Here is a 24,830-nt window from a genome sequence, read left to right on the forward strand (position 1 = left end):
ATATAAGTCTAACTGCTATTGCTATTGCTCTGGATTATCCCCTGCCGTTCTTACCCTTGCCTTCCACTCCAGGGCCATAGACTTTCACGCCAGATGTATCCACCGCTGGTTCCACATTCAGCTTACTGGGGAAGTTGGGTACAGGCTGCCCGCCGTATTTAATGGTGATGGTGTAGATGCCAGGGCAGAGTGGGATGTAAGTGATGGTGTAAGTGCCATCGCCATTGTCCCGCACGTGGACTTCGGCCTGCGTGCCGCTTTCGGAGATGATCTCAATGGTGAGCTCAGCGCTCCCGGCGCTAGAGCAATCCACGCTGAACTCTCCTGCCTGCCCCACTGTGGCGTGCTCCAGCCCTGGCCCAGAGCACTTCACTTTGGAGGGATCGAAGCCGGGCACCACTTGGGCTTTGAAAGGAGAGCCTGGCACATGGGTGTCCGCAAAGAGGATGTTGATGTTGTACTCCCCTGGTTCAGTGGGCAAGTAGGAGACTGAACAAGTGCCGTCTCCATTGTCCAGGCATTCTATTTTGGCCTCGCAGGGGCCTTCCACGGTCAGGCCGAGGCCTCCGTTGCCAGCTCCTTTGGTGTCGATGGTAAAAGGGGCAGGAATGCCAGCCAAGCCGCCCTTCAAGCCGGGTCCATAGGCCTTCACCTGGATGGCAGAGTGGAAGAGAGAAGAGAAGTTGACTTAATTCATTAGCAAAATTCTTCTTCAAAATCCCCCACAAAACACTGTATTGTGTCCCCTTCCAAAGACAATCCTTTGCTGCTAAACTGCAACCAGAGAGAAAGATAAATGCTTTGTTACTTAGAATTAATTTGTCTATATAAATTTCGAGCTGTGACATTTTTTGTTATGTTGTTGCCCACGAGCTGCAGTAATTTATTTATTTAAAACATTTATATGTTTTATCTTGTATCAAACTCTGGGCAGCACCTCTCCCCACTCAACATGCCGGCTGGGATGACTACCACGAGCTGTAATGAAGCAACATTTTCAGGCACACACATTTCTCACATCTGAAGGAGGTCATTGTAGTGAGTAAGGGGAAATGCAGTGCACTGAACCTCTAAGTCTCCCCCTACTCTCCAGACTACATTTTGAGTCACTACTGTGTAGGCAGCTAAATATCAAAGATTTTCTTATCTAGAAATTAAGTCCATAGAGGTCTGGGAGATCTGTCTGGGAATTGACCCAGCATCTCCAGTCACATACAGTGAGATTCAAGCACTGGCTGAACATCCGAATCAGAGGTGGGTTCCTACCAGTTCGCACCTATTCGGTAGAACCGGTTCGTCAAATCTAACAAACTGGTTAGAAGAGGTTCCACCAGTGGACCCAGAAAGCAGGCCACACCTACAGAAGAGGTTCCAAAATTTCTTGAAACCCACCACTGGTCCTTGGATAGGATTATTCTACACTATCATGCTCATATTTATAAAACTCAGTGCCTCTGTGAAAGGTAAGGATGACTACTGCGTTTGTGGTGCAATCAGAACATTGCGTGTGTTGAAGTTGTTTTAACGCAAACCAAAGATGCCTTTTAAAAAACAAGTTGACATCATATTCTTATGCCTGCCAGTGCTGTGTGTGAGGTAATTTGAGGTGGTTCTGACAAGTGTCATCAGTATCTTCATATAGCAATAGCAATAGCAGTAGACTTATATACCGCTTCATAGGGCTTTCAGCCCTCTCTAAGCGGTTTACAGAGAGTCAGCATATTGCCCCCAACAGTCTGGGTCCTCATTTTACCCACCTCGGAAGGATGGAAGGCTGAGTCAACCCTGAGCCGGTGAGATTTGAACTGCTGAACTGCTGATCTAGCAGTAGCCTGCAGTGCTGCATTTAACCACTGCGCCACCTTGGCTCTTCCGGTCACATGAGCAGCAAGCCACTCCCACCTGGTCACATGGGCGGCAAGCCACTCCCACAAAGGAGGCCACACCCACAGAGAAGGTTCGAACAATTTTTGAAACCCACCCCTGCTCCGAATGATCATTTAGGAGCACTGGTGGCGCAGTGGCCAGAGTGCAGTACAGCAGGCTACTTCTGCTGACCGCTAGCTGCCAGAAATTTGGCAGTTCAAATCTCACCAGCTCAAGGTTGACTCAGCCTTCCATCCTTCCAAGGTGGTTAAAATGAGGACCCAGATCATTGGGGGCAATAGGCTGTGAACCGCTTAGACAGGGCTGTAAAAGCACTAAAAAGCAGTATATAAGTGCCATGGCTATCATTTATGACATGACAGCTGCCTCTCCAATATGTGACACTCACACACAGAACTAGGCACACGTTTACTCGTCTGAATGGATCCCCTTGTCTTACCTAGGAATGGCTCATGGCAATAAATAAGGTGCGATCCCTTGACATTGAGGATCGTATTCCCGAACTAGAATCCTCTTGGCTGAATTAGGGCAAGACTGTGCAATCTAATTTAGCAGAACAGGAGTGCTTTAAATGAGAAGGAGAGAACGGACAACATTTTCCAAGGCACCCATTGAGGGTTCACCGACAAATGCATGCTCAACAAAAACGCACCGATGAAACCGCGGCGAGAAAACTGCAAGTTCGAAATAGCGCCGACGAATCAGCCAGAAACGCTGACAGAAGCGCGCTCTAAACCTAACCCTAAACCTAACCCTGAACCTAACCCTAACCCTAAACATAACCCTTACCCTAACCCTTACCCTTACCGTAACCCTTACCTTAAACTTAATTGCGCTTCTGTCGGCGCTCTTTTTGTCGGTGCGCTTTTGTGGGCGTGCTGTCGACGTCGCAGTTTTATCGCCACGGTTTTGACAGAACGCTGTTGTCGGGCGGGCATTTGTCGGGTCACGCCCATCGAGAACTGGGAATCTTACCTTGGATGGATTGGTGGGAGGTACAGCCTCCACAGGGAAGGGACTGCCCGGGACAGGGACACCATCGTAGGTGACATCCACTTCGTAGGGTCCTTCTTCTCTTGGAATGAACTTCACCACACTGTTGTCTGAGCTCAAGCCTGGCTCTACCTTGCAAGGCACAGGCTTACTGGACGGGCCTACGATTTTGGCAGCCACCTTGCCTTGGCCTCCAGCGCCCTTGGATTTAACGGTGAACTCCTGGTCTTTGCCCACTTCCACTTCTGCAAAGAACCAAGTGCACATCTATGAAGATCAAACCTGGAACTGACAGGGCATCCCTGTGCCCCATTTCCCCCAGAACGAAGAGAGGATTCCACCCACAAATCTCCCATCCTTTGCAAATGCTTTTGCCAAGACATCTGGGGTGACCCTTCTTTTCCTAGTCATTTAGATATGCCTCTATTATACCAAGGCACGGGGGAAGGTGACTGTAGTTTGCAGCTGGAGTTAAGCTGAGGGGGAGAGAATGATATTGTTGGCATGACTAATATTTCCTGGGGAAAAAAAAAAAAAACCAAAAGGCAGCCTTGGAGTGCTTCCAGCCATTTTGCCCTGGCAAATGTCCAGGAAGGGAAAAGTTTTATTCAGGAACCACTAAGGAGGTTTTCTAAAGACATGCCTGTTCTTTAAGCATGTTTTCCGTCACCCCCATGGAACACTGGGACTATAGCTGAGGGACGGGGCGGGCTGGAAATTCTGTAATTAATGTGGGTTAGGATATAGAGTTTTGCTTTGGGCTAGGAGCCATCCCAATTCAAACTTTACATGGATAGTGAACAGACCCAAGGAGGAGGCCAATTGTTTGGATAGGCAGTCATGCTGCACACCAGAGTTCCCCAACCTTTCCGGTTTTGCGGCCCGGGGGGGGGGAGGGAGGAAAGGGGATGGTCCTGGGTGAGTGGCAGGCACACAGCTCCGTTTGGGCAAGCGGTGGGCACTCATGCCACTTGAGCAAATGCAGGCACACACACCCAGGGGTTGGTCCCGGCTGCTGGCACTGCTGGTTCGCTCAGGGACAAGCAGTAGTGGGGAAAAAAATGCTTCTGTGCATGCAAAGAAGGAAAAAACAACATGGCAGCGCCTATAGCACCACTAATAGAATCAGTTCGGGGGGCGTAGCAGGCCAAGTTATTGCCTACTGGTCCAAACCAGTAGGAACCCACCTCTGACACACGCCTGCTGCTTGTGCAAGTGGGAATGTGTGTGCCCGTGCTCACCCGCCACCTCGAGGGCCCGGTTCAGGGGTGGGTTTCTCGCCCTGTTCCAACCAGTTTGGTCGGAACGGGGCCGGCGGCGTCCTCGTGCACGCGCGCAGTGCACGCATGCGTACTAGCGCCTGTGCGATGCTCCCGCTGCTCCTGGAGGATCGCGCAGGCGCTGTATGCGTTCTGCGCATGCGTGGAAGCGCAGAACTCGTCAAAACCGGGTAAGAAACGCGGGCGGGCAGGTGGATCCTTCGGCGTTCCGGGAAGTTACTTACTTCCGGGTCCGCCGACCAACCGGTTCGCGGGGACCGCTGCGAACCACCTGAAACCCACCCCTGGCCCGGTTCCAAAGGGTTTAAGGCCTGGGAGTGGGTTGGGGACTGTACATGCATGAACAAACATAGTGTAACTGGTGGAAGCTGATGGGATAAGAATGGAACTTGATGCTGCCTCAACTGTGTTCAATTCACCCATACAATTCAACGCTGCATCAAATGTATTTTAAAAGAGGGTTCACAACCCTGGATGGATCAGAAACAAGGAGTTGGACGGCTAGGATGAAAATCACCATCACAGTTCAGGATAAATCTGATGGAGACTGACAAGATGAGAGGTGCGTGTACAAGAGAAATAGTTGAACTAAATTTGTTGACCCACAATTTTATGTAATACAATTTGGCCTCCAGATTCTCAAGCTTTCACCGATGGCAAAACCCCAAGGATGATTGGGCACTCAGAGTCTATATTCTAGCCGAACTGCACCTTTTATTTTAAGCCATAAACATACTAGGTTCTATTTTGTCATTTGAAGGATGTCCTGTGCAAACTTCCCAGAGGCCATCTGGTCCTGACAGAAAGCTGGAACAAGCAAGCTTCTTGGTCCAGTCCCAAAAGACAACTGTTAGCAGATGCTAGACAGCTGTGCACACTGGCTTTTTATTGAACTCTCAATTCAGGCATGGTCTAAAAATGGATGTGGAACCCAAAGCCCTCCAGATGTTGTGAGCTGCAATTTTCATCCATGCTGCATCGGCAACAGAACTAGGCGTTCTGAAAAAAATCATTGTTTTTCCTTTTAAAAAAAAGAAACAACAAATGTCCAGCTTCTACGGCAGCTTAAAAAAATATGTTAGCCAAATGCAATAACATTTCCAGAAATTGAGAAGTGCCCAATTAAAAAGAAGAAAAAAGAAATCACAGCAACCAGAGAGTGGTGCTTTTGAGTTACTCAGCATCCTTCTTTGTGATTAGGAGGCAAAAGCAAGCCAAGGATTAAAGCTACCCGGGATACATACTGTCTCCAAGCCCAGAGATCTTGATCTTGCTGAGGTCCAGGGTGGGAGCTATTCCCACGTTGAAAGGACTTTTGGGGATGTGGTCTCCCCCGTATGTTACATTTACTCCAAGGTTACCCTGAAATACAAGAGGTACACTTATTACTGTGTGTATAGGCACCTGTTCTGACCCCCCTCGTCCCACACCAACACACACTCCGAGCCAAAGATAAGTTACGGCATTTAATTAACAGACAGACAGGTCCTTGGCAGCAAACCGGCACAGACAAGTTTGGGCAGCAATCCAGCACAGATAAGGCTTGGCAGCAATCCAGCCTGCCAAGCTCACCATAATGTTCTCCGACATTAGTTCCTGTGTTGACTTCTGCAAAAGGGGCGTGTGCACAAGCAGTCTTTCTATAGTCTGGAGAGGAGCCTAATGACCACCAGCTGAGTGCAATTACCTCCTGTACTTGCGCAACTGTTCCTGATGCCTATTAGCTCTTTGGTGCCAGGCATCCAGGAACAACTCACTGCTGACCTCAGGCTCACACTCCCTTGTCTCCTCCCCACTGGTCCAAGGGTCAGGTGCCTCCTGGTGGCCAACCAGCCTCTCTGCACCCTGCTCGGAGTTGGAACCCTGTCCAGGGTCCTCCACATCCTCCAGAGCCGACTCATAGGGCCCCTCGCTGTCGGAGTCTGGTGGCAGCTCCAACGGCTCCTGCTGGGCCACAACAGGCACCCTAGCCTACCATTCATTCTTCCCCTTCTATGGTGCCCACATCCTTCCTACTGACTTTCCATCCAGACTCTTCCCAGAAGTCCCTTCCCCAAGAGTCACTTATTAAAGGAAAGAAGGGAGTACGGCTGCCAAGTCCCATCCCACCCGGGCTGACTAGCAAGATTTCAATCAAAAGCTTTGCTTTCCTAAGATGATAAATCTGTACAAAGTCTCTAGCAGTTTCCTATTTAACAAGACACCATGTTTCAGTCACATCTCAGAAAACCACCCTCTCCTTCTCATAGCTTACCTGCTGTACAGGGGTGTATCTGACGGTATAGGTGTTATCGTGGTGATCAATTACTTCGGAGTCTCTTACGGCGTCTCCCTTGGCTGGGCCTGTGAACTGCACATCCAGCTTGGCCTTGCCAGCTGGTTTAGTGTTAACTGTGAAGTGAGTTGGCTTCCCCATCTCTACACCTGAGGAAGCAGCAGGAGAAACTTTCAGAAGGGCAGGCAAACTTTACAGGCTGGTAAGCATGCTTTCTGCTTTATTGATTTTTGTCAACCAAGAACTTCCATGGGGTCAAACGCAGTTTATTCTTCCCAGGCATTTTGGGCGGTTGTGTTATACGGCAAGTTGATTTTAAGCTCACATGATTAAAATGCATTCTAAAACTGGCACCCACCCGCCTTGACCCATTTCAATATTGCAGTTGGGTTGCACTAATGGCTGCCGAGGTGGCGCAGTGGTTAGGGTGCAGTACTGCAGGCCACTTCAGCTGACTGCTATCTGCAGTTCAGCGGTTCAAATCTCGCCGGCTCAAGGTTGACTCAGCCTTCCATCCTTCCGAGGTGGGTGAAATGAGGACCCAGACTGTGGGGGCGATATGCTGACTCTGTAAAACCACTTAGAGAGGGCTGAAAGCCCTATGAAGCGGTATACAAGTCTAACTGCTATTGCTGTTGCATGAGAACCCAGGGAAGCTCACTCAAGGACAGACAAGGAAATTATGCATCTTATCAAAATAAGTTAAAAGCTTGTCCGGGAAATTGCTGCTTAATTCTAATGTTTACAAAGCCCTTTTGTTTTTATCCACATTCAATAGGATTTGAGTTCTGTTCCTTCTTCAGGTTGCTGGATCAGGAGTTCCAGACACAGCTTCTAAGCTCCTGGCTCCTATTTGTAACATACAGCTTCTTGCAAAGCATGTCCCCAACTCACCAGTCCTGTTGAGGCCAGGTCCTTCAGCTTTGACTTTGCTGGCATCGTGTGAGGGTTCCACTTTGATTCTGATGGGGCTGGTAGGAGTGGCCTAGAGATGAAGAGGAAGCAGGTGAAACCGAGAGCGACCTCCGGTTGACCCTCTCGCACATCCCTCCCCAATTTTTCTTTTTCTTTTAGCAGATTTTTCCCCCCTTCTACAACACCTTACAGTCATTACATCAACATTGTTATGTCATCATACCTGTACAAGTATATAATACTTTGCTTCTATACTTACACATCTTTATACACAGTTCTATATATATTTATATATATTGTTTTTGGCTTAATTAATTTTATTCTTGTTTTGCAGCCATTTGTACCAATTGTTCCAAATTTCATAATATTCCGACTCTTCTTTATCTTTTAATTTCGGTGTTAATTTGTCCATCTCTGCACAATCCAAAGTTTTTCTTTATCACTAATTCATCCGAGGGGGGTATTATTTCGTTTCCAGCATTGGGTGAATGCTATTCTAGCTGTAGTTAGCAGATGCGTTAATATGTACTTAATTTTCTTTGTATATTTCCCTTTGATTATTCCCAGTAGAAAGATTTCGGGTTTGTATTTTATCTGTTCTCCTGTAATTTCTTGCAACGCAGTGCTTCCTCTGAAAAATGGCCTCACCTGGTCAGCAAACAGCACCATGATTGTGTAGCTTCCAGCACCCCGGGGGGTATACTTGACGGTGAAGGTGTCATTATCATTCCGAATAATGTCAAAATCGATGTCAGCCTCAGCCGGACCCACCACACCAGGGGCACACTTGATGCCAATGCTCACATCACCTTTAATAAGAGACAAGTCCGTAAGAGGCATCTCAGTGGACTATTAAAACATGTGCCTGCAATTGTGACGCAAATTCCAAATCCCGCAAGTGGGCCAAGATATCCCAATATAGTGCAGCCCAGTGGTGAAATTTCAATTTTTTTTACTACCGGTTCTGTGGGCGTGGCTTGGCGGACGTGGCAGGAGAAGGATACTGCAAAATCCACATTCCCACCCCACTCCTGGGGGAAGGATATTGCAAAAACTGCATTCCCAGCCCACTCCTGGGGCCAGCCAACAGTTGTATTTGCCAGTTCTCCAAACAACTCAAAATTTCCACTACCAGTTCTCCAGAACCTGCTGACTTTCACCCCTGGTGCAGCCCCTGAAGTTTATCAACCTCCAGCTTCAATCTTTCCTTCTAGAGATTTAATTGAGGAGGATCATTTCTCCAACGGGCAAATTCTGGTCTTTTCTGGAGTAGCCACGATGGTAAAACAAAGGCAAAGATGCAAGGCATTGATCCACGCATGAAGTGTGCATAAAATTCAGGGTACTTTTTATAATCTACCTCTACATCCTTATTGCATTAGAAGAAATCAAGAACGAAGAATAGCAAAGTTCTAGGGCACGGGAAAGCAAGGCCAGAATGGCTTCACTTAATTGCTAATTTCCTTTCTGTAACTTGTTCAAGGACACATAGTACAGTAGGAACAGAACAGAGCAATTAAGGCAATCTGCCAAGCAAATTGGGGAGGAAGTTTAGTCACCCTTTGCCACAGAATACAAATTAGCACTGCCCTATCTCTGTATAGTCCACTGCACTTAAAAATTAGCAGCGAGAAAGGACAAGCATTTTCCAGCTGTGGGTTGCTTGTCCATTTTGAAGTTTTGGAAACCAGTTGCTATGGGATTAAATCCCATTGTATCAACGGCTGGCCATGGTGACTGAAGCTGATGGGAGCTACACCTTGGCAACATCAGAAGCAGCGCAACTTTCTCTCTCCCCCTCTTACTTCCACCACCGTCTCCTAACCATGGGAGGGAGCAGGGGAGGGACAAGCTAATTAAAGGGATTCCAATGACACAACCTTCTCAACACAAACAAGGCAACGGACAGCAGCGGTTAGGATACAAAAGGCTTCAGAACTGGAGAAGCCAGTCTCAATGAAAAGGCCAGAAAGATTGCACAGCCTTGTCTTTTGTTCCCCTTGGCTGCCAGGAGGAGAAAGGGAGGGGGATCAGCAAACAAAAGAATTTCTTTTACGTGCTGCCCTTCAGCATTAAGTGCTTCTTAGAGCAATTCACAACACAAGCCTTTATTCTTGGTTCCCCAATTAAGAATGAGCCTGAAATGTTCCCACCTTCCCCAACGCTTAATCAGACCAAGGTTGGTGCACTTCAGAAGACTAGCTTCTCAGAGCTAACTCTCAGCCTGGCTTACACTTCACTGGGAGGCGGGGTGGGCTGGAAGACGGGGGTGGCCCATCCTCCTCTTCCTCCATTCCAGCAATGCCAGACATTCCTAGGCGTCAAGGATAGAAAGGGCTCAACTCACCCTGCCCAGCTTCTGTGCAGTCCACTGTGAAGTAGGTCGGTTCGTGAGCCTTTAAGCCTGTCTTCGCCACACCAGGGCCATAGACTTTCACTTTGTTGGGATGGCTGCCAGCTCCAATGTTTACCTAGAGGCACAAGAATGCAAAATTCTGCCTTTGAACTTGGGGCTGGAGAGATAGGAGAAGATGTGCCCCGCCCAAAAACTGGAATATGTGTGGGGATGTTTGCCTTTCTCAATGGCTGGCAAACCACGTTGAGAATGCAAATATGAGTCCCCTTCGGGGAAAAGGGCGGCATATAAATGTAATAAATCCAAATCCAAATATCAACACAATGATCCTTCCTTAATAAGTGTGAAGCCTGAGGAATGCAACTCAGCGCAATAATCAATAACCTGATCCTTCCTTAACAAATGTGAGGCAACATCTGGCACGTAGGCACATTCCATCGCTCGCAACAACATCTAGTTGTCTATTAACTTTCTCAAACACAGCTGGACTTTGCCTAGCTAAATCCAATCAGTACAAGGATACTTTGATCAATGTATTAGTTTCTGCCACGTAAACTGTTTTTATGACAATAAAAGGAGAGCTCTCACAAGCTGTTGAGAGTGCCTTCACAACCTTCTTCTTCCTGCCTGCGTGCCTTTTCTTCTTCACCACAACAAATATGCATCTTAGAAAAGTTCCTGGAGTCAACACAGCAAGAAGGTAACTTTTTTAGTGCTGGTGTTTGGGGATTTGTCTTAAACGTCTGAAGAGGGGGAGGGCACAGGCCGTCAGCATAAAAAAAAGGAAGGAAATCTAATAGGAGCTCAGTCCTGTTTCAGCCAAAGCAGATTTGTTCACAAGGGAAAACTGTTTTCTATTCTGTGCCCATAGTTCACTGCATTGGGTGGTTATATTACATCTAAGTAATAACAATGGCTTACAAGGGAAACATTTAAAAAATAGAAACCGAAGGTTTATTTCGACTACCCAAGAGAGCAAGTGTTTTGAACTCATGCAACCAAGGCCAAAACTGAAAAATAGAAATCACCAAATGGTTTGAAGTGCAGACTATGCAAAGAAGCAGAAGAAAGAGTCCATCATATACTCAAGCTCATGGAAGAAAATCACAAAGTGATTATAAAGAATGACCCAACACAGTGGCCAAAACGATTCACTTGGAATATCCATAAAAATTATGCACCAGAATGAAAAATTGATGGACAAGGGTGGTTGAAAATGTACCAGTTAAAATATTGTGAGATTTCGGAATATAAACGGATCAAGTCCTGGCGCACCAGAGTTAATTGTTGTTAAAACAAAGAAAGGGTGATAATTGAGGTGGCAATACCAGAGGATAGTAGAATAGTAGACAAAGAATTGAAGATCTCAAAGAGCCAAGGTGGCGCAGTGGTTAGGGTGCAGTACTGCAGCCACTTCAGCTGACTGCTAGTTCTGCAGCTCGGCGGTTCAAATCTCACCGGCTCAGGGTTGACTCAGCCTTCCATCCTTCCGAGGTGGGTAAAATGAGGACCCAGATTGTTGGGGGCAATATGCTGACTCTGTAAACCGCTTAGAGAGGGCTGAAAGCCCTATGAAGCGGTATATAAGTCTAACTGCTATTGCTATATGCGAAAAATGAATTTGAAAGATTGTGGCAAAACCAACTGTGCAAGTCCCAGCGGTTATCAGGACATTAGGTGCCACAGACCAAAGAAACTTGGTCGATACTTAGAAAATCTGCATATTGCCAAATACTTGGATCCACACACACATATAATATAATCCTGATACAAGATGATCTCCTAGGTTCTTGGGAAAAACGTTTAATGCATATAGGATGCTAGTATAGGACAATACTAGCTAAAGAACCAGTAGCTGTGATTTCACATTGCTGTGTATAATCATGCATATAAAGCCAGAATTGAAACATAGCAAATGAAGACCTGGTGGACTGCCATGCAGAATCAATACAAGATCACTCATTACAAACAACGACATTGACAAAGTACCGTAGTAACAATGGTGCGTTGGAATATCGGCAAGAAATACTATTTGCCTGCAAGCAAGAAATGGTGAAACTACAAAATAGACAAAGTAATAGAGAATAAAGAAGCTAAAGCTCTGGGACTTTAGAATTCAAACACACAAGCATCCGCCATACAACACCCCAGACTTAACAACTGTTGATAAGACAGAGAAAAAAAGTCTGCAATACTTGGAGGCAGAATAAATATGGGACCAAGAAACTCCAGATAGCTTATGACTGAAGAAACAAGGAATGATATAATCTGTTTAGAGTTAGCCTAGCAAAGAGGAGTTAAAGCTCAAATGAAAGGGGATACTAACTTTCTTTTTTTTTAAGTTTATCTTAGAATATCTTTGTTAAAGAATTTTACCCTGTATTGGTTCTGGGAAGTCGGGGGGAGGGGGGAAGGTTGGGGGGGAGGGGGGAAGGTTGGGGGGAGGGGGAGGGTAGGGGGAGGGAGGTAAATATTTGTAAAAGCTTTGTTTTTAAAATTTTCAATAACAAAAAATACTTGGGAGGCAGTAGAAGAGAAGAGAAAGAACCGGACGAAATCACAAAATACAGAGAGTGACAAATAGAACCATTGTGGCAAAAGAAAGCAAAGGTAGTACCGATAGAAATATTGGGTACAATTCCAAAACATCTGTAATACCACCTGAACACCATTGGCATTGACAAAATCACCATCAGTCAATGGAAAAAGGCAGTTTTACTTAAAACAGCTTACATCCTGCAACAATACTTTCGATATGTTATTAAACAACATTTGCCTATCCTAGGCCCTTGGGAAGGACTCAATGGGTGGGCAAAAATCCAGTCTAAATATCTGACTGATTGACTGACTGACTGATCCTAATAATAAAGTAGTTGTTACTGTTGTTGTTGTTGTTTGGGAAGGAAACCTACTAGTGAAAAGACGTGACCCGACAAAAGCGCGCATGACAAAAGCACGCCGACAAAACCGCGTCACTAAAACAGCGACGTCATCAACGCGCCAACAGCGTGTCGACAGAAGGGCTCTTTACAACAGCGTGTCGACAGAAAGCCGATTTAAGTTAAGGTAAGGGTTAGGTTCAGGGTTAGGTTTAGGGTTAGTGTTACGTTTAGGGTTAGGGTTAGGTTTAGTTTTACAGCGCACTTCTGTTGCCGCGCTGTTGTCGGCGCGATTCAGCGCTCATTCGTCGGAGCGCTTTAGAACTCACGGTTTTGTCACCGCGGTTTAGTCGGGCGCAGTTTTGTCGTTTGCCCTTTTGTCGGTGAACCGTGAAAAGACATATTTGGCTTCAACAGTTTTTGTAGTGCACGCCTTTTGCTTCCTGGGACCAAGATGAATTAAGTCCCATTTTGCCCTAATAATTTCGCTTGCTACTGCAAGGAACACTAACCCTGAAAGGACTGTTGGGAATATTGACTCCTCCCCATGACACCATCGCTGTGTGCTTCATTGGCTTCTTGGGCAAGTAGGAACAGTTATAGGTGCCATTGCCGTTATCCTTCACTGAGACATCTACCGGCGATCCTTCAGAATCCTGAGGTAGAAAAATAAAATTAAAAAAGTCATCTTTCTGCAGGTCAATGTCATTCACCACAATTTCTTCACACACACACTCCTTCATGGAGAAGGCACTTTTCCAATTCCTTTGGAGCAACTTTCTAAGCAGATGTCCTGCAGATGCCCTGGGGCTAACAAAGGCAGGATTTTCAAATAGCGCTCAATTCCTTACACTTCCCACTCACGTCTAAGAGTTAAAATCCCAATCTAGACAGATACACCATTTAGATGGCAATAGCAATAGCAGTTAGACTTATATACCGCTTCATAGGGCTTTCAGCCCTCTCTAAGCAGTTTTACAGAATCAGCATATCGCCCCCACAGTCTGGGTCCTCATTTCACCCACCTCGGAAGGATGGAAGGCTGAGTCAACCTTGAGCCAGTGAGATTAGAACCGCTGAACTGCAGATAACAGTCAGCTGAAGTGGCCTGCAGTACTGCACCCTAACCACTGCTCCACCTCGGCTCCCTATGAGATGCCAGGTTGCGGAAGGCATCTTTTAGCAGTGGAGAATCCTGTGCCCATTGCTGATCTCACCTGTACTTGCACCTTGAGAGGTGCCTTTCCGCCACTCCTTGCATCAACTGTGAACTCTGCGGGCTTGTTGATTGCAACACCAGTCTTCTCTAGGCCTGGTCCATGTGCTTTTACCTTGAAAGGAGTTGGAAGAGAACTGTTAACTGAAGGACCTCTGCTGACCATCACAACACACACACACACACCAATCAATCAATTTTGCTGAGAGAAGGTAGGATCAGCCAGAGAACCAGAATTAAAGTTGCATAAAGTCCTGAACAACTGGCACAAAAGACCTTCCATTTCGTTGTTTACATCTGGGAGACCTGCTTGAAATTCCCTTTGCAGATTTCCCCAAATCACGATAGCAAGAAACATTGATTTATATTATTTTCCCAAGGAAACAATAGCTTTAAACTTCACATGAAGACACAGCTTTAAAAAGACATTCGTAAAGACATGATCTGAAACACACACACACACACACACCAGCCAGCCACAGATGGCCAAATGACTGGCTATTAACTGTTCTTCTACCACAGAAGCATCCGCACACAAAACTAAAGTCAGGATGCACAAAAAACAAAAACGGACATACCATATTTTTCGGAGTATAGGATGCACCGGAGTATAAGACGCACCATGATTTTGAAGAGGTAAATTTTTTTAAAAAAAGTTTTGCACTCTGCAGGCCTCCCAAACCCTCAGCACACCTCGTTTTTTGCAACAAAAAAGGGAGGGGGGCATGCAGAGGCTTTGGGAGGCTTGTAGAGAGCTCTTGGGGGCCGGGGAGGGGCAAAAACGGCTGGTTTTTGCTCATTTTTGCCCTCCCCAGCCCTTGGGAGCGCTTTGCAAGCCTCCCAAACCCTCTGTATGTCCATTTTTGCAAAGGTGGCGGGATTTCGGGAGGCCAAAAATGCTGCATTCAGCGTATAAGACACACCCAGATTTTCACCCTCTTTTTTGAGGGAAAACGGTGTGTCTTATACTTCGAAAAATACAGTGAACGCAAAGTGAGCACACCTCTTGGGCAAAGAGGCACTTGCCTTCTCAGGGTAGAAGTCCTTGGGAGCAGCCTTGATTTCCGCCATGAAGGGACTGAGTTTGATGTCTTCATTGTTGCAGAGCACATGGACTGCATATTCCCCTGGCTCCTGGGGCCAGTAGCGCACATCGCAGGAGCCATCTCCCTTGTCATCACACTCGATCTTTGCCTGTGAGGGACCCTCCACTGAGAAGCCTTCAAGGAGCAGAGAGGGAATGAATCAGGCGCTTACACAGAACCGAGAAGGGAGATCATTTATGAGATATACCCCCTTTAAATGGCAAGCAAAGAATACAAGAAACAATGTTCTGAAGATAACATATTTCATGTGATACTAATCCAGCCATCCCTCTGATGCCTTCCGGGTGTTTTTAGGTTAAGATTTCTCTAATTTCACAACAGCACTGAAATGCAACATGCCTAGAAACCATAAGGTTGGGGAAAGTTGGATCATACAAACCAAGATTCTCCAAATCTATAAACTAATGACAAAAAATCAACAACGCTACAAGCCTCATGTCCTTAAAAGGGAATGTGATGAAATGAAATGCTTTTGCAGTAAAAGAAAGTAAAGGGTTAATTGGACAATTCCATGTAAATAAGGCAATACAGACAGCTAAGGGAGAGAAGTAAAGGAGAAAGAGGCAAGGGATGGAATACAAATTGGAAAGGTAAAAGGATCATTCTCTAGAGCAGAGATGTCAAAACTCCTGGCCCATGGGCTGAATGTGTCACGCGCTGGCCACGCCCACGCCCGGTTTAGCAAAGGTGGGGGGGGATCCGGATACGTCATGTGATGCCATGACGACGTGAGTTTGACACCCCTGCTCCACACACCAAGGGTGGGTTTCTCCCAGTTCGCACCGGTACGCCAGAACCGGTTCGTGAAATTTAGTGTACCTTTTGGAACCCATTCCAAAAGGAAGGAAGGAAGGAAGGAATGGGGAGAGATACACACAAGAAAGGAAGGAAGGAATTGAGGGAGAGTGAGAGAAAAAAGAGAGAGACAGATAGAAAGAGAAAGAGAAAAAGAAAGAAAGAAAAAGAAAGTGGGAGAGAGAGAGAGACGAAAGAAAGAGGGGGAGAGAGACAAAAGGAAGGAAAGAAAGAAAGAAAGGAAGAAAGAAAGAAAGAAAAAGAAAGAGAATTTATGACCACAATTGAACCCAAAATTTTGGTTGCTAAGCAAGAGCATTGTTAAGTGAGTTTCACCATATTTTCCAAGTTGACCACACCCACCCGGTCACACGCCCACCAAGTCATGCCCGCCCAGTCACATGACCGCCGAGCCACTCCCACAAAACAGGCCATACCTGCAGAATAGGTTCTAAAAAAATTTGAAACCCACCACTGCCACACCCACACCCACACCCACACCCACACCCACACACACACACACACTCTCCTTAGAAAAAATGTGCGTGGATAAACCTCTGAACAGAAACAAGCTTTATCCATATGATTTGTTCATACAAAATGATTTTATAAGCAACCCTCTAAATAAAGGAAAGACAGATCACAGACAAAGACATAATAACCCTTCCCCGCTATGGCTAAGGATCCACTGGTTAAAGAGGTGGATCATATCAATATAAAAATTCCAAATGTATTATTCTGGGTCGGTGGCAGTGATGTATTAAATGTATTAAACACTCATTTCACACGGAGGCTTGGTCAGAGGAGACCCCCCAAGTTAGCAGCACTGCAAAATGCCAGTTTTGAGAGCCATTGTCCCAGTGGTGGATTGCAAATCCCATTCCAACCGTACCTGCAGCGTCCTCATGGACGTGAGCAGCACGCGCGCATGCGTTCAAGCTCCTCCGCGACGCTCCAGCTGCTCCATGGAGCGTCACACAGGTGCTGTATGCGCCATGTGCCTGCGCGGAAGCGCAGAAGCCTTTAAACTCCGGTAAGAAGCTTGAGCGGGCGAGCACCTTACCGGAACGGTACCCGGTGCTCCGGGCTGGCTCCAGTACGCCCGTACCGGGGCGTACCGCCTGCAACCCATCGCTGCATTGTTCCTTCCAAAGGACAAAGCATCCAGTAGGGCCATGGGATTACCTCAGCTAGTGGGAAAGTATAAGGGTAGAGACAGTTCTTCTGAAAAGTCTGGTCTCTGGGCAAATATATTTTAAAGAGGTGACGTATAACATTTTAAGTCATGTCCAGACAGACACCGGAAGCTCACAGAATTCTTTATAGAGCAGCTGTGATTCTCATGAAAACCAACCATCCTCAAGGCAACTCCGCATGTGGAGGAGCTTAAGATGACCGTCCCCAATGTTGAAATTATCCAAATGTGCCTGTTGAAGAGACTGAAGTGTTCCACCACAAAACCGCGGACGACAAAATCGCGCTCGACGAAAGCACGTACGTGACGTCATCACAGCGCGACGAAAACATCGCGCTGTGATTGATAAATGTAAAAATAAAGCGAAAACCTTACCCTAACTCCCCCAAACCTAACCCTTAACCTAACCCTTAACCTACCGCTAAACCTAACGCTAACCCTTAACCTAACCCTAAACGTAACCCTAACGCTCTAAACCTAACCCTAACCTAACCCTAACCCTTAACCTAACCCTAACCCTTAACCTAACCCTAACCCTTACCTTTATGTGAATCGGCTTGCTTTAATTTTATTTTTATTTCAATTTTTAATTTTTTTCGTCGCGCTGTGATGACGTCAAATGCGCGCTTTCGTCAAGCGCGCTTTTGTGGACCGCGGTTTTGACGGGTCACGGACTGAAGGGGGCAAAGCTATTGTGCAGGCTGGATGAGGAAAAAAGAACTGAGAAAACAGGGCAAAGCAGTTCCTTTTCCCCTACGAGGGCGGAAAGTTCTCAAGAGACATTTGGATGGATTCCCCAGATTAGGGATGTATTACGGTTTTTAATCCTTTTAACTGCCCACATGTGGGAAGTGAGAGGATGTAAATTATATCAACAAATTGCATGAACATGGAAACGCAAAGATAGAAGACCACTTACCTAATGTGCCAACATCATCCCCGATGGCTTCTACTACAAAATCTGCCGACTTGCCCACGACACCTCCTTCCAAACCTGGTCCCCAGGCGCGCACCTTCTGGTTCGTGCACTCTGTCCCAACTCTCACTTCAAAGGGGCTACAAGTTTAAGAGGGTGAAGTTTTATGTTCTGCTTCTGTGATAGTTATCCTTGTAAAGAGACCCTATCACGGTCTTTCCCAACCAACTTCTCCTTTCTAGGAAGTTGAAGCTCAATGGCCCTGAACGCTGTTTGTTCAGGACTTGTTCTACGGATACACTCAGTGGAAACGAACCTAACGCGATCTTCCATCAAGATGTAGAACAAGAGAATGACTGAATTCTTCTATTTGCCTCATTTTGGTCAGCAAATTCCAAAACTGAACACTACTTACACCCAAAGTAAGGTAAAGGAAAAGGTTCCCCTCACACATACTGTATGTGTTAGTCATACCCGACTCTAGGGGGCGGTGCTCATCTCCGTTTAAAACCTGAAGAGCCAGCGCTGTCCGAAGACGTCTCCATGGTCTTGTGGCCGGCATGACTAAACGCCAAAGGCGCACGGGAACGCTGTTACCTTCCCACCAAAGGGGGTCCCTATTTTTCCACTTGCATTTTTACACGGGTTGGAACTGCTAGGTTGGCAGAAGCTGGGACAAGTAATGGGAGCTCACTCCGTTACGTGGCGCTAGGGATTCAAATTGCTGACCTTTCTGATTCGACAAGTTCAGTGTCTTAGCCACTGAGTTACCGCGTCCCATTGTTGTAACATAAGTGCAAGCATGCATAGGTGGTTCCACCACAAATGCGCGAACAAAAGCGCGCCTGACTAAACCGCGGTGACAAAACCGTGTGACAAATGAGCCCTGAAGCGCGCCGACAAAAGCGCGCCGACAGAAGTGCGCTGTAACGTAACCCTAACCCTAACCCAACCCTAAACCTAACCCTAACCCTAACTTAAATTGCGCTTCTGTCGGCGCGCTGTTGTCGGCGCGCTTTTGACATCGCGGTTTTAGCACCGCGGTTTTGTTGGCGCGCTTATGATGTTCGCGCTTTTGTCGGGTCACGTGCATAGGTATGCTGGAACACTATGCGGAACAGCAGTAATGATTTACTATACCATAAGGTCAGTAATACAAACTGCTGACTCTCAGCATTATGTAGGGCAGAGGTTACAACCTGCTGACTCTCAGCATTATGTAGGGCAGAGGTTACAACCTGCTGACTTTGAGTATTATGTGGGGTCAGAAGTTTGCATGCCAGTAAAAGATTTATTGCTGACTATGAGCATTCTCTAGGGTCAGAGGTCTGTGTGGCAGTAAATGAGTTACCATATACCATAGACTTGTACAACCATGATTGGCCCACACAGAGCTTGCAACTCCACCCTTTCTTTGTGTATGCTCAAGAAAAGAGGCATCCGGACTCTGCTCTGGGTCGTCTCATCCCGAGGGAACTCGTGTCCGTGTCTTCCTTCATCATTGGCCTCATGGGCGACCCGCGGAGAAATCGCATCCCACGACACCCAGAGTATCATCACCTAAAATCATGCTTATTTTCTATATAAGCAACCTTGCATACCCCCTGTTTGGCTCAGTTGTGTATCACAGAACTTTAAACCTTTCCTCTCCACAGCCACGGGAGCCTGAACAGACCCTTCAATAATAGTCGTATCTTTCTTGCCCCCATCTGGCTTTTGCTCTCCATCTCACCTGCGGGGGATGTGCTGCCCTCCCCAAGTTATTGTGACAGTATAATTGCCAGGTACGGTTGGGTAGTATTCAAAACCATACACTCCATCACCCAGGTCCTTCTGCTTGATACGTTCTTCTAATCCTTCTGCAAAGAGAGAGAGAGAGACTGTTGCAGTGATCAAATCAAGCCAGCCCTATAATTAATCACAATGAGGCAGCTTCCTCAGAGAGCTAATTTGTAGTGCCTGGGGGGAAAAAAAACCCCAACGGATTGTTGTGGGGTTTTTGTAGAAAGTGAGAAGCATCTCTGCATTTTTGTATCGTAGGTCTTATAAATTTGATTTCGGAGGAGCGGGAGAATTTGACAATGCCTTGGGTCAGATCCCTGATCACAGCAACTAAACTCCCCATTGTATAGAGGGGAAAGCAATATCCAAGAAATAATAATATTTACAGTTGCAAGCTACTCATATGAACCACACGTTTGTATCTCATGTCATGAAATAGAACCCCGCAGCCTATTGCACACTGCATAGGAGCAAGCCCAATGCAGTACTTGGAGGTTTGAATCTGAATGCTCATGCAACCATGGAATTGATTCGTGACCCGACGAATGCGCCAACGACAAAAGCGCGCCGACAAAACCGCGGCGCTAAAACCGCGATGTCATCAACGCGCCGACAACAGCGCGCCGACAACAGCGCGATTTAAGTTAAGGTAAGGTTTAGGATTAGGGTTAGGTTTAGGGTTACAGCGTGCTTCTGTCGGCGCGCTGTTGTCGGCGCGCTTCAGCGCTCATTCGTCGGCACGCTTTCAAACTCGCAGTTTTGTCACCGCGGTTTAGTCAGGCGCGCTTTTGTCGTTCGCGCATTTGTGGGTGAACTGAATTGATTAAGTTGCCTTGACACCTGTTATTTTCTTTTGAAATACCCATTTTCTTCTCTTCTTATTGTAATATTCCAGGTGTAATTGTTGTAGTTTTATGTACTTAAATATCTTTTAAACAAAAATTAATGGGAATCCCAAGAGTGGTTAAAATATTTTGCAATTCATGCATTTGTTTGTTTTTTAAACAAGTGGATTTTTGTTGAACCTCACGGAGAAAGAACTGGTGTGCTAATGCTTGCATGTCGTATTTTCAGTAGAAAACTACTACTTTAATAACCTCTCATCTTTTTTGTTTCAAAAAAAAAATACGCTTGTCCAGTTTATTTCATTTTAACACAATTTGGCATGTTAATCAATTTGGCATATAAATGTTATTAAACTTCCAAACTTCCAATCTGAAGCCAGAATTTTCCTGTATCCTTAGTTTAATAATTAAAATAATATTGGACTGGAAGGACTATCCCTTGGATAGTTGGACTATCCAACTATCCCTTATAGCAATAGCAATAGCAGTTAGACTTATATACCGCTTCATAGGGCTTTCAGCCCTCTCTAAGCAGTTTACAGAGTCAGCATATCGCCCCCAACAACAATCCGGGTCCTCATTTTACCCACCTCGGAAGGATGGAAGGCTGAGTCAACCCTGAGCCAGTGAGATTTGAACCGCCGAACTGCTGAACTGCAGTCAGCTGAAGTAGCCTGCAGTGCTGCACTCTAACCACTGCGCCACCTTGGCTCTTATACCCGACACACTCTCTTTAATGCGCTTTGGTAAAATTATCCCAGTACTGCTGAGAGGAAATTGAAATTTCTTTTAAATACCAAGCTGACCTGCAAAGTATTCCTCCTATTTTTATTACTCCACGATCAGGATAAGCCTAAGTGACTGGATATAAGAAATATTTGATCTGTTCACACAAGTCTACATGATACAGAAATTAAGATAAAGCAGGTTCTAGTTAGTGGTATGGTCTGAAATTGTAATTATTTGACTTTTCAAACAACTGACCACGCCTTTCTCTAGTTTAACCTGAAATTAAACCTCTGCATTTCTTGGGAAAGAAAGAGTGGAATGTAAAAGAAGGAAGCATTCGGGTGGTCATCACTTAATGTCCAGTTACTTAGCAACTATGCAAAATTACAATGGGCCTCCCACCAGTACTATTTTTGGGCTGTGTGCTCCACCCTCATCTCCACCCCAATGGTCACACAATCACATTTTAGGCACTTGGCAACCAGTTCACATTTACAGCTGTTTACAGTGTCCCGTAGCCATGTGACAGCAATTTTTTTGGCATTTTTTGCTAGTTTCCAGTGTTTACTTCCCATTTCTGGCAAAAAATGCCCGTTGGGGAAAACAGACTCATTTAATGACTACAGTGTTTGCTTAACAACTGCAGCATTTCCTTAACAACTGTTGCAAAAGAAGGTAATTATTCGGTGCTTAATGACCATCCCTACAACTGTCATTCCAGACTCAATTGTATTTATAAGTCCAGGGCCATCTGTACTACAAATTGTCATTGAGCAATGCTATCATCTTAACCCTTATTTATTTAGCATATGGTATAACACACACGGACTAGCAATATGAATGAACATTTCAATTAGATTAGTAGAACCTGACAAAATATAAATGTCAAAAAAAAATCTATGTTGAAACACCAATGTCCAGGCCATCTAACCATTGGAGCACAGCATTGTTTATCTTTTAAAAAATCAGATTCTGGACTGCTATAAGCCCCCAGCTTACAGTTGGTCATGATCAGAGGTGGGTTCCTACCAGTTCGCACCTATTCGGTAGAACCGGTTCGTCAAATCTACCGAACCGGTTAGAAGAGGTTCCACCAGTGGACCCGGAAAGCAGGCCACACCTACAGAAGAGGTTCCAAAAATTTTTGAAACCCACCACTGGTCCTTGGATAGGATTATTCTACACTATCAGGCTCATATTTATAAAACTCAGTGCCTCTGTGAAAGGTAAGGATGACTACTGCGTTTGTGGTGCAATCAGAACATTGCGTGTGTTGAGGTTGTTTTAACGCAAACCAAAGATGCCTTTTAAAAAACAAGTTTACATCCTATTCTTATGCATGCCAGGGCTGTGTGTGAGGTAATTTAAGGTGGTTCTGACAAGTGGCGGCATCTTCATATCTGGTCACATGGGCAGCAAGCCACTCCCATCCGGTCACATGGGCAGCAAGCCACTCCCACAAAGGAGGCCACACCCACAGAGTAGGTTCAAACAATTTTTGAAACCCACCACTGGTCATGATGTGATCTACAGTTTGACATGGGACCCCACAGTCACACTGAGGGGAGGATACTATGTCCCATTTATATAAGAATCCCAGTAGACGCCATGTGAGGTGCGAATCCTATTCTGTCACCTTTTTTGTCTTTTCACCATAATAGAAGTGGTGAGACTGCTGAGCATAAAACCCATCCTTTCTTCCAATGCTGAACACATGTTTTCATTAAACGGTCTTATTTTCTTACCAAAGAAGCTGAGATCTTAGCTCTTTCTCCAGCCTCACAAATGGCCTGGCCCAGCTCACCTCCGAGCTTGAGTATCATCCTACTATTTGGCAACAGCAAAATTCTGGAAGTCATTAACATTCCCCAATGTATCTTTGGGATCTTTGTAGATAGGAGTCCCCCAAGGGAATAAACTGAAGCAGCCACGCTCTCAAGATTTTTATCTTCCTGGCTCAGGTTTTTAAAGATTGCTTTAGGCGGAGTTGCCCAACCCTGTTTGAGGGTTACCGCTGTCAAATCCCGCATATACTTGCCTTCTAGAAGGCCCAAGAATTTAACACATCCATAGGCAAAAAAAAATGAGGCTCCCTGACACTGTAGTTTTAGAAGAGTTGTATGCAGTTATTGAGACTGGGTATTAATGACAAAAAGAAGAAGAAAGCACCCCAAGAAACATACTTCAACCACTAATGTCCAGTAGCTACATCTTACTTCATTCTCCAAAAGCTAAATTTTGCCCTCACTGGATTCTCTTTCATAGTAAAGTTAGTCTGTCTCCATGTCTAACCTTTGCAGCCACTCCAAAACACGCAATGGCCAAGCTGGGACCTGCTTAAGGTGGAGAGTATGTTGACATTAGACATTTTCTCCTTTGTTTACTGGGTCCAAGCTGTCTGACTTATTTTGAGACATTTCAGGATCAGAAGCATCAAGCCAGGAGGCGTGTTTCAAAGGGAAGCTCTACTTACAGAGGATAAAGTTTTAGCTTCCTCTACATTGGGACTTCCAGACATGCTAGGAGAGAACTATGATCCCTAGAGAATTAATGCCCAATGTCAGGATGGCTCCAGACAAGAGACGAGTGAATTAAGCTTCAGTCAGCGAATCTTTCAGGATATGAAGTTTATTCCTCTATTTTGGATACACTAGCCTAAAGCAGACGTAAAGTGAGATTTGGACATTAAGTGTGACACCTACCGGGTCAGGCTGGACAGCCTCTTAAGAGCCCCTTTACTTCTATATTAAAGCCACGCAGGCAGAATTGCAGCTTGCAAAAGAACAGGAAGCCAGTGCCTAACCACAAGATGTCAAAAGTCTACGTCAAAAACTATGTCAAAAGTCCAAGGTTCAATTAAAGTTCGTTAATGACACGTACTCCATAAACAAAAGGAGAAGTAAGACCCCCATCTCCTTATAAGGCTTTCTCCTCAAGGTAACCACTAAGAAATGTGTTAAGTATTTCCATGTTGCAATGCTTTTGAGAAAGTATAAGTATGTTTTATTTATTCAATGACTCCTCTTTATCTTATTCATTTATATTTAGTTTGTTAGATTTCTTGTTTTCTTATTACATTTCACGCTTTCATCTTATTGTTTTGCTGGATTTTATTCACTGTTTTTTCCCCCATTTATTAAATTGTCAATGTTTTTTAGCATTTTATTCAATTTCACAAGCGACTCAGAGCAAATGAAGACACACAAACACACATACTCACACACAAAGAAACAATAAATTGAAGTCAAGGGCTACCTATAGTTCCATTGCGGCCACTTACTAGCTATTCTTAGTGATCAGTACCAAACATCAACCAAAGAGACAAGAAAATAACAAGTCTTTGAACGAAAACAGCTCCAGCGTGACTTTGAACCAGAGGTGGGTTCCTACCAGTTCGCACCTATTCGGTAGAACCGGTTCGTCAAATCTACTGAACTGGTTAGAAGAGGTTCCACCAGTGGACCCGGAAAGCAGGCCACACCTACAGAAGAGGTTCCAAAAATTTTTGAAATCCACCACTGGTGGGTGTGTAATGTCCCGCAGTTATCTATGCATTAATAATGATCTAGTAATATTTCCTGATACATTTTAGGGACCTTTCCTTACATAATTGGTGTTTTCTTTCATACTTTTGGATTTCTAATTTCTGTTTCCGTTAGTT

At 45.4% G+C, this 24,830-nt stretch overlaps 1 protein-coding gene and 1 long non-coding RNA gene across 2 annotated transcripts in view; one reads left to right on the forward strand and one right to left on the reverse strand.

The window, feature by feature from the left end:
• The window catches only part of LOC116503571 (filamin-A-like), a 122,739-nt gene that overhangs the window by 57,956 nt on the left and 39,953 nt on the right, over positions 1-24,830 (reverse strand). The window contains 12 exon segments of the mRNA XM_032210071.1: positions 55-652; positions 2,863-3,125; positions 5,405-5,522; positions 6,415-6,584; positions 7,330-7,420; positions 7,999-8,159; positions 9,698-9,821; positions 13,098-13,241; positions 13,803-13,916; positions 14,828-15,021; positions 17,817-17,953; positions 19,546-19,672. Coding sequence (XP_032065962.1) covers positions 55-652; positions 2,863-3,125; positions 5,405-5,522; positions 6,415-6,584; positions 7,330-7,420; positions 7,999-8,159; positions 9,698-9,821; positions 13,098-13,241; positions 13,803-13,916; positions 14,828-15,021; positions 17,817-17,953; positions 19,546-19,672 — 2,241 coding nt within the window.
• On the forward strand, positions 10,219-14,990 carry LOC116503572. The gene is made up of 3 exons (XR_004254722.1): positions 10,219-10,406; positions 12,610-12,772; positions 14,907-14,990. It is a non-coding gene; the product is annotated as an uncharacterized LOC116503572 (long non-coding RNA).

The sequence above is a fragment of the Thamnophis elegans genome, chromosome 2 (genome assembly GCF_009769535.1).
Source record: "Thamnophis elegans isolate rThaEle1 chromosome 2, rThaEle1.pri, whole genome shotgun sequence".
In the NCBI taxonomy this organism is placed as follows: domain Eukaryota; kingdom Metazoa; phylum Chordata; class Lepidosauria; order Squamata; family Colubridae; genus Thamnophis; species Thamnophis elegans.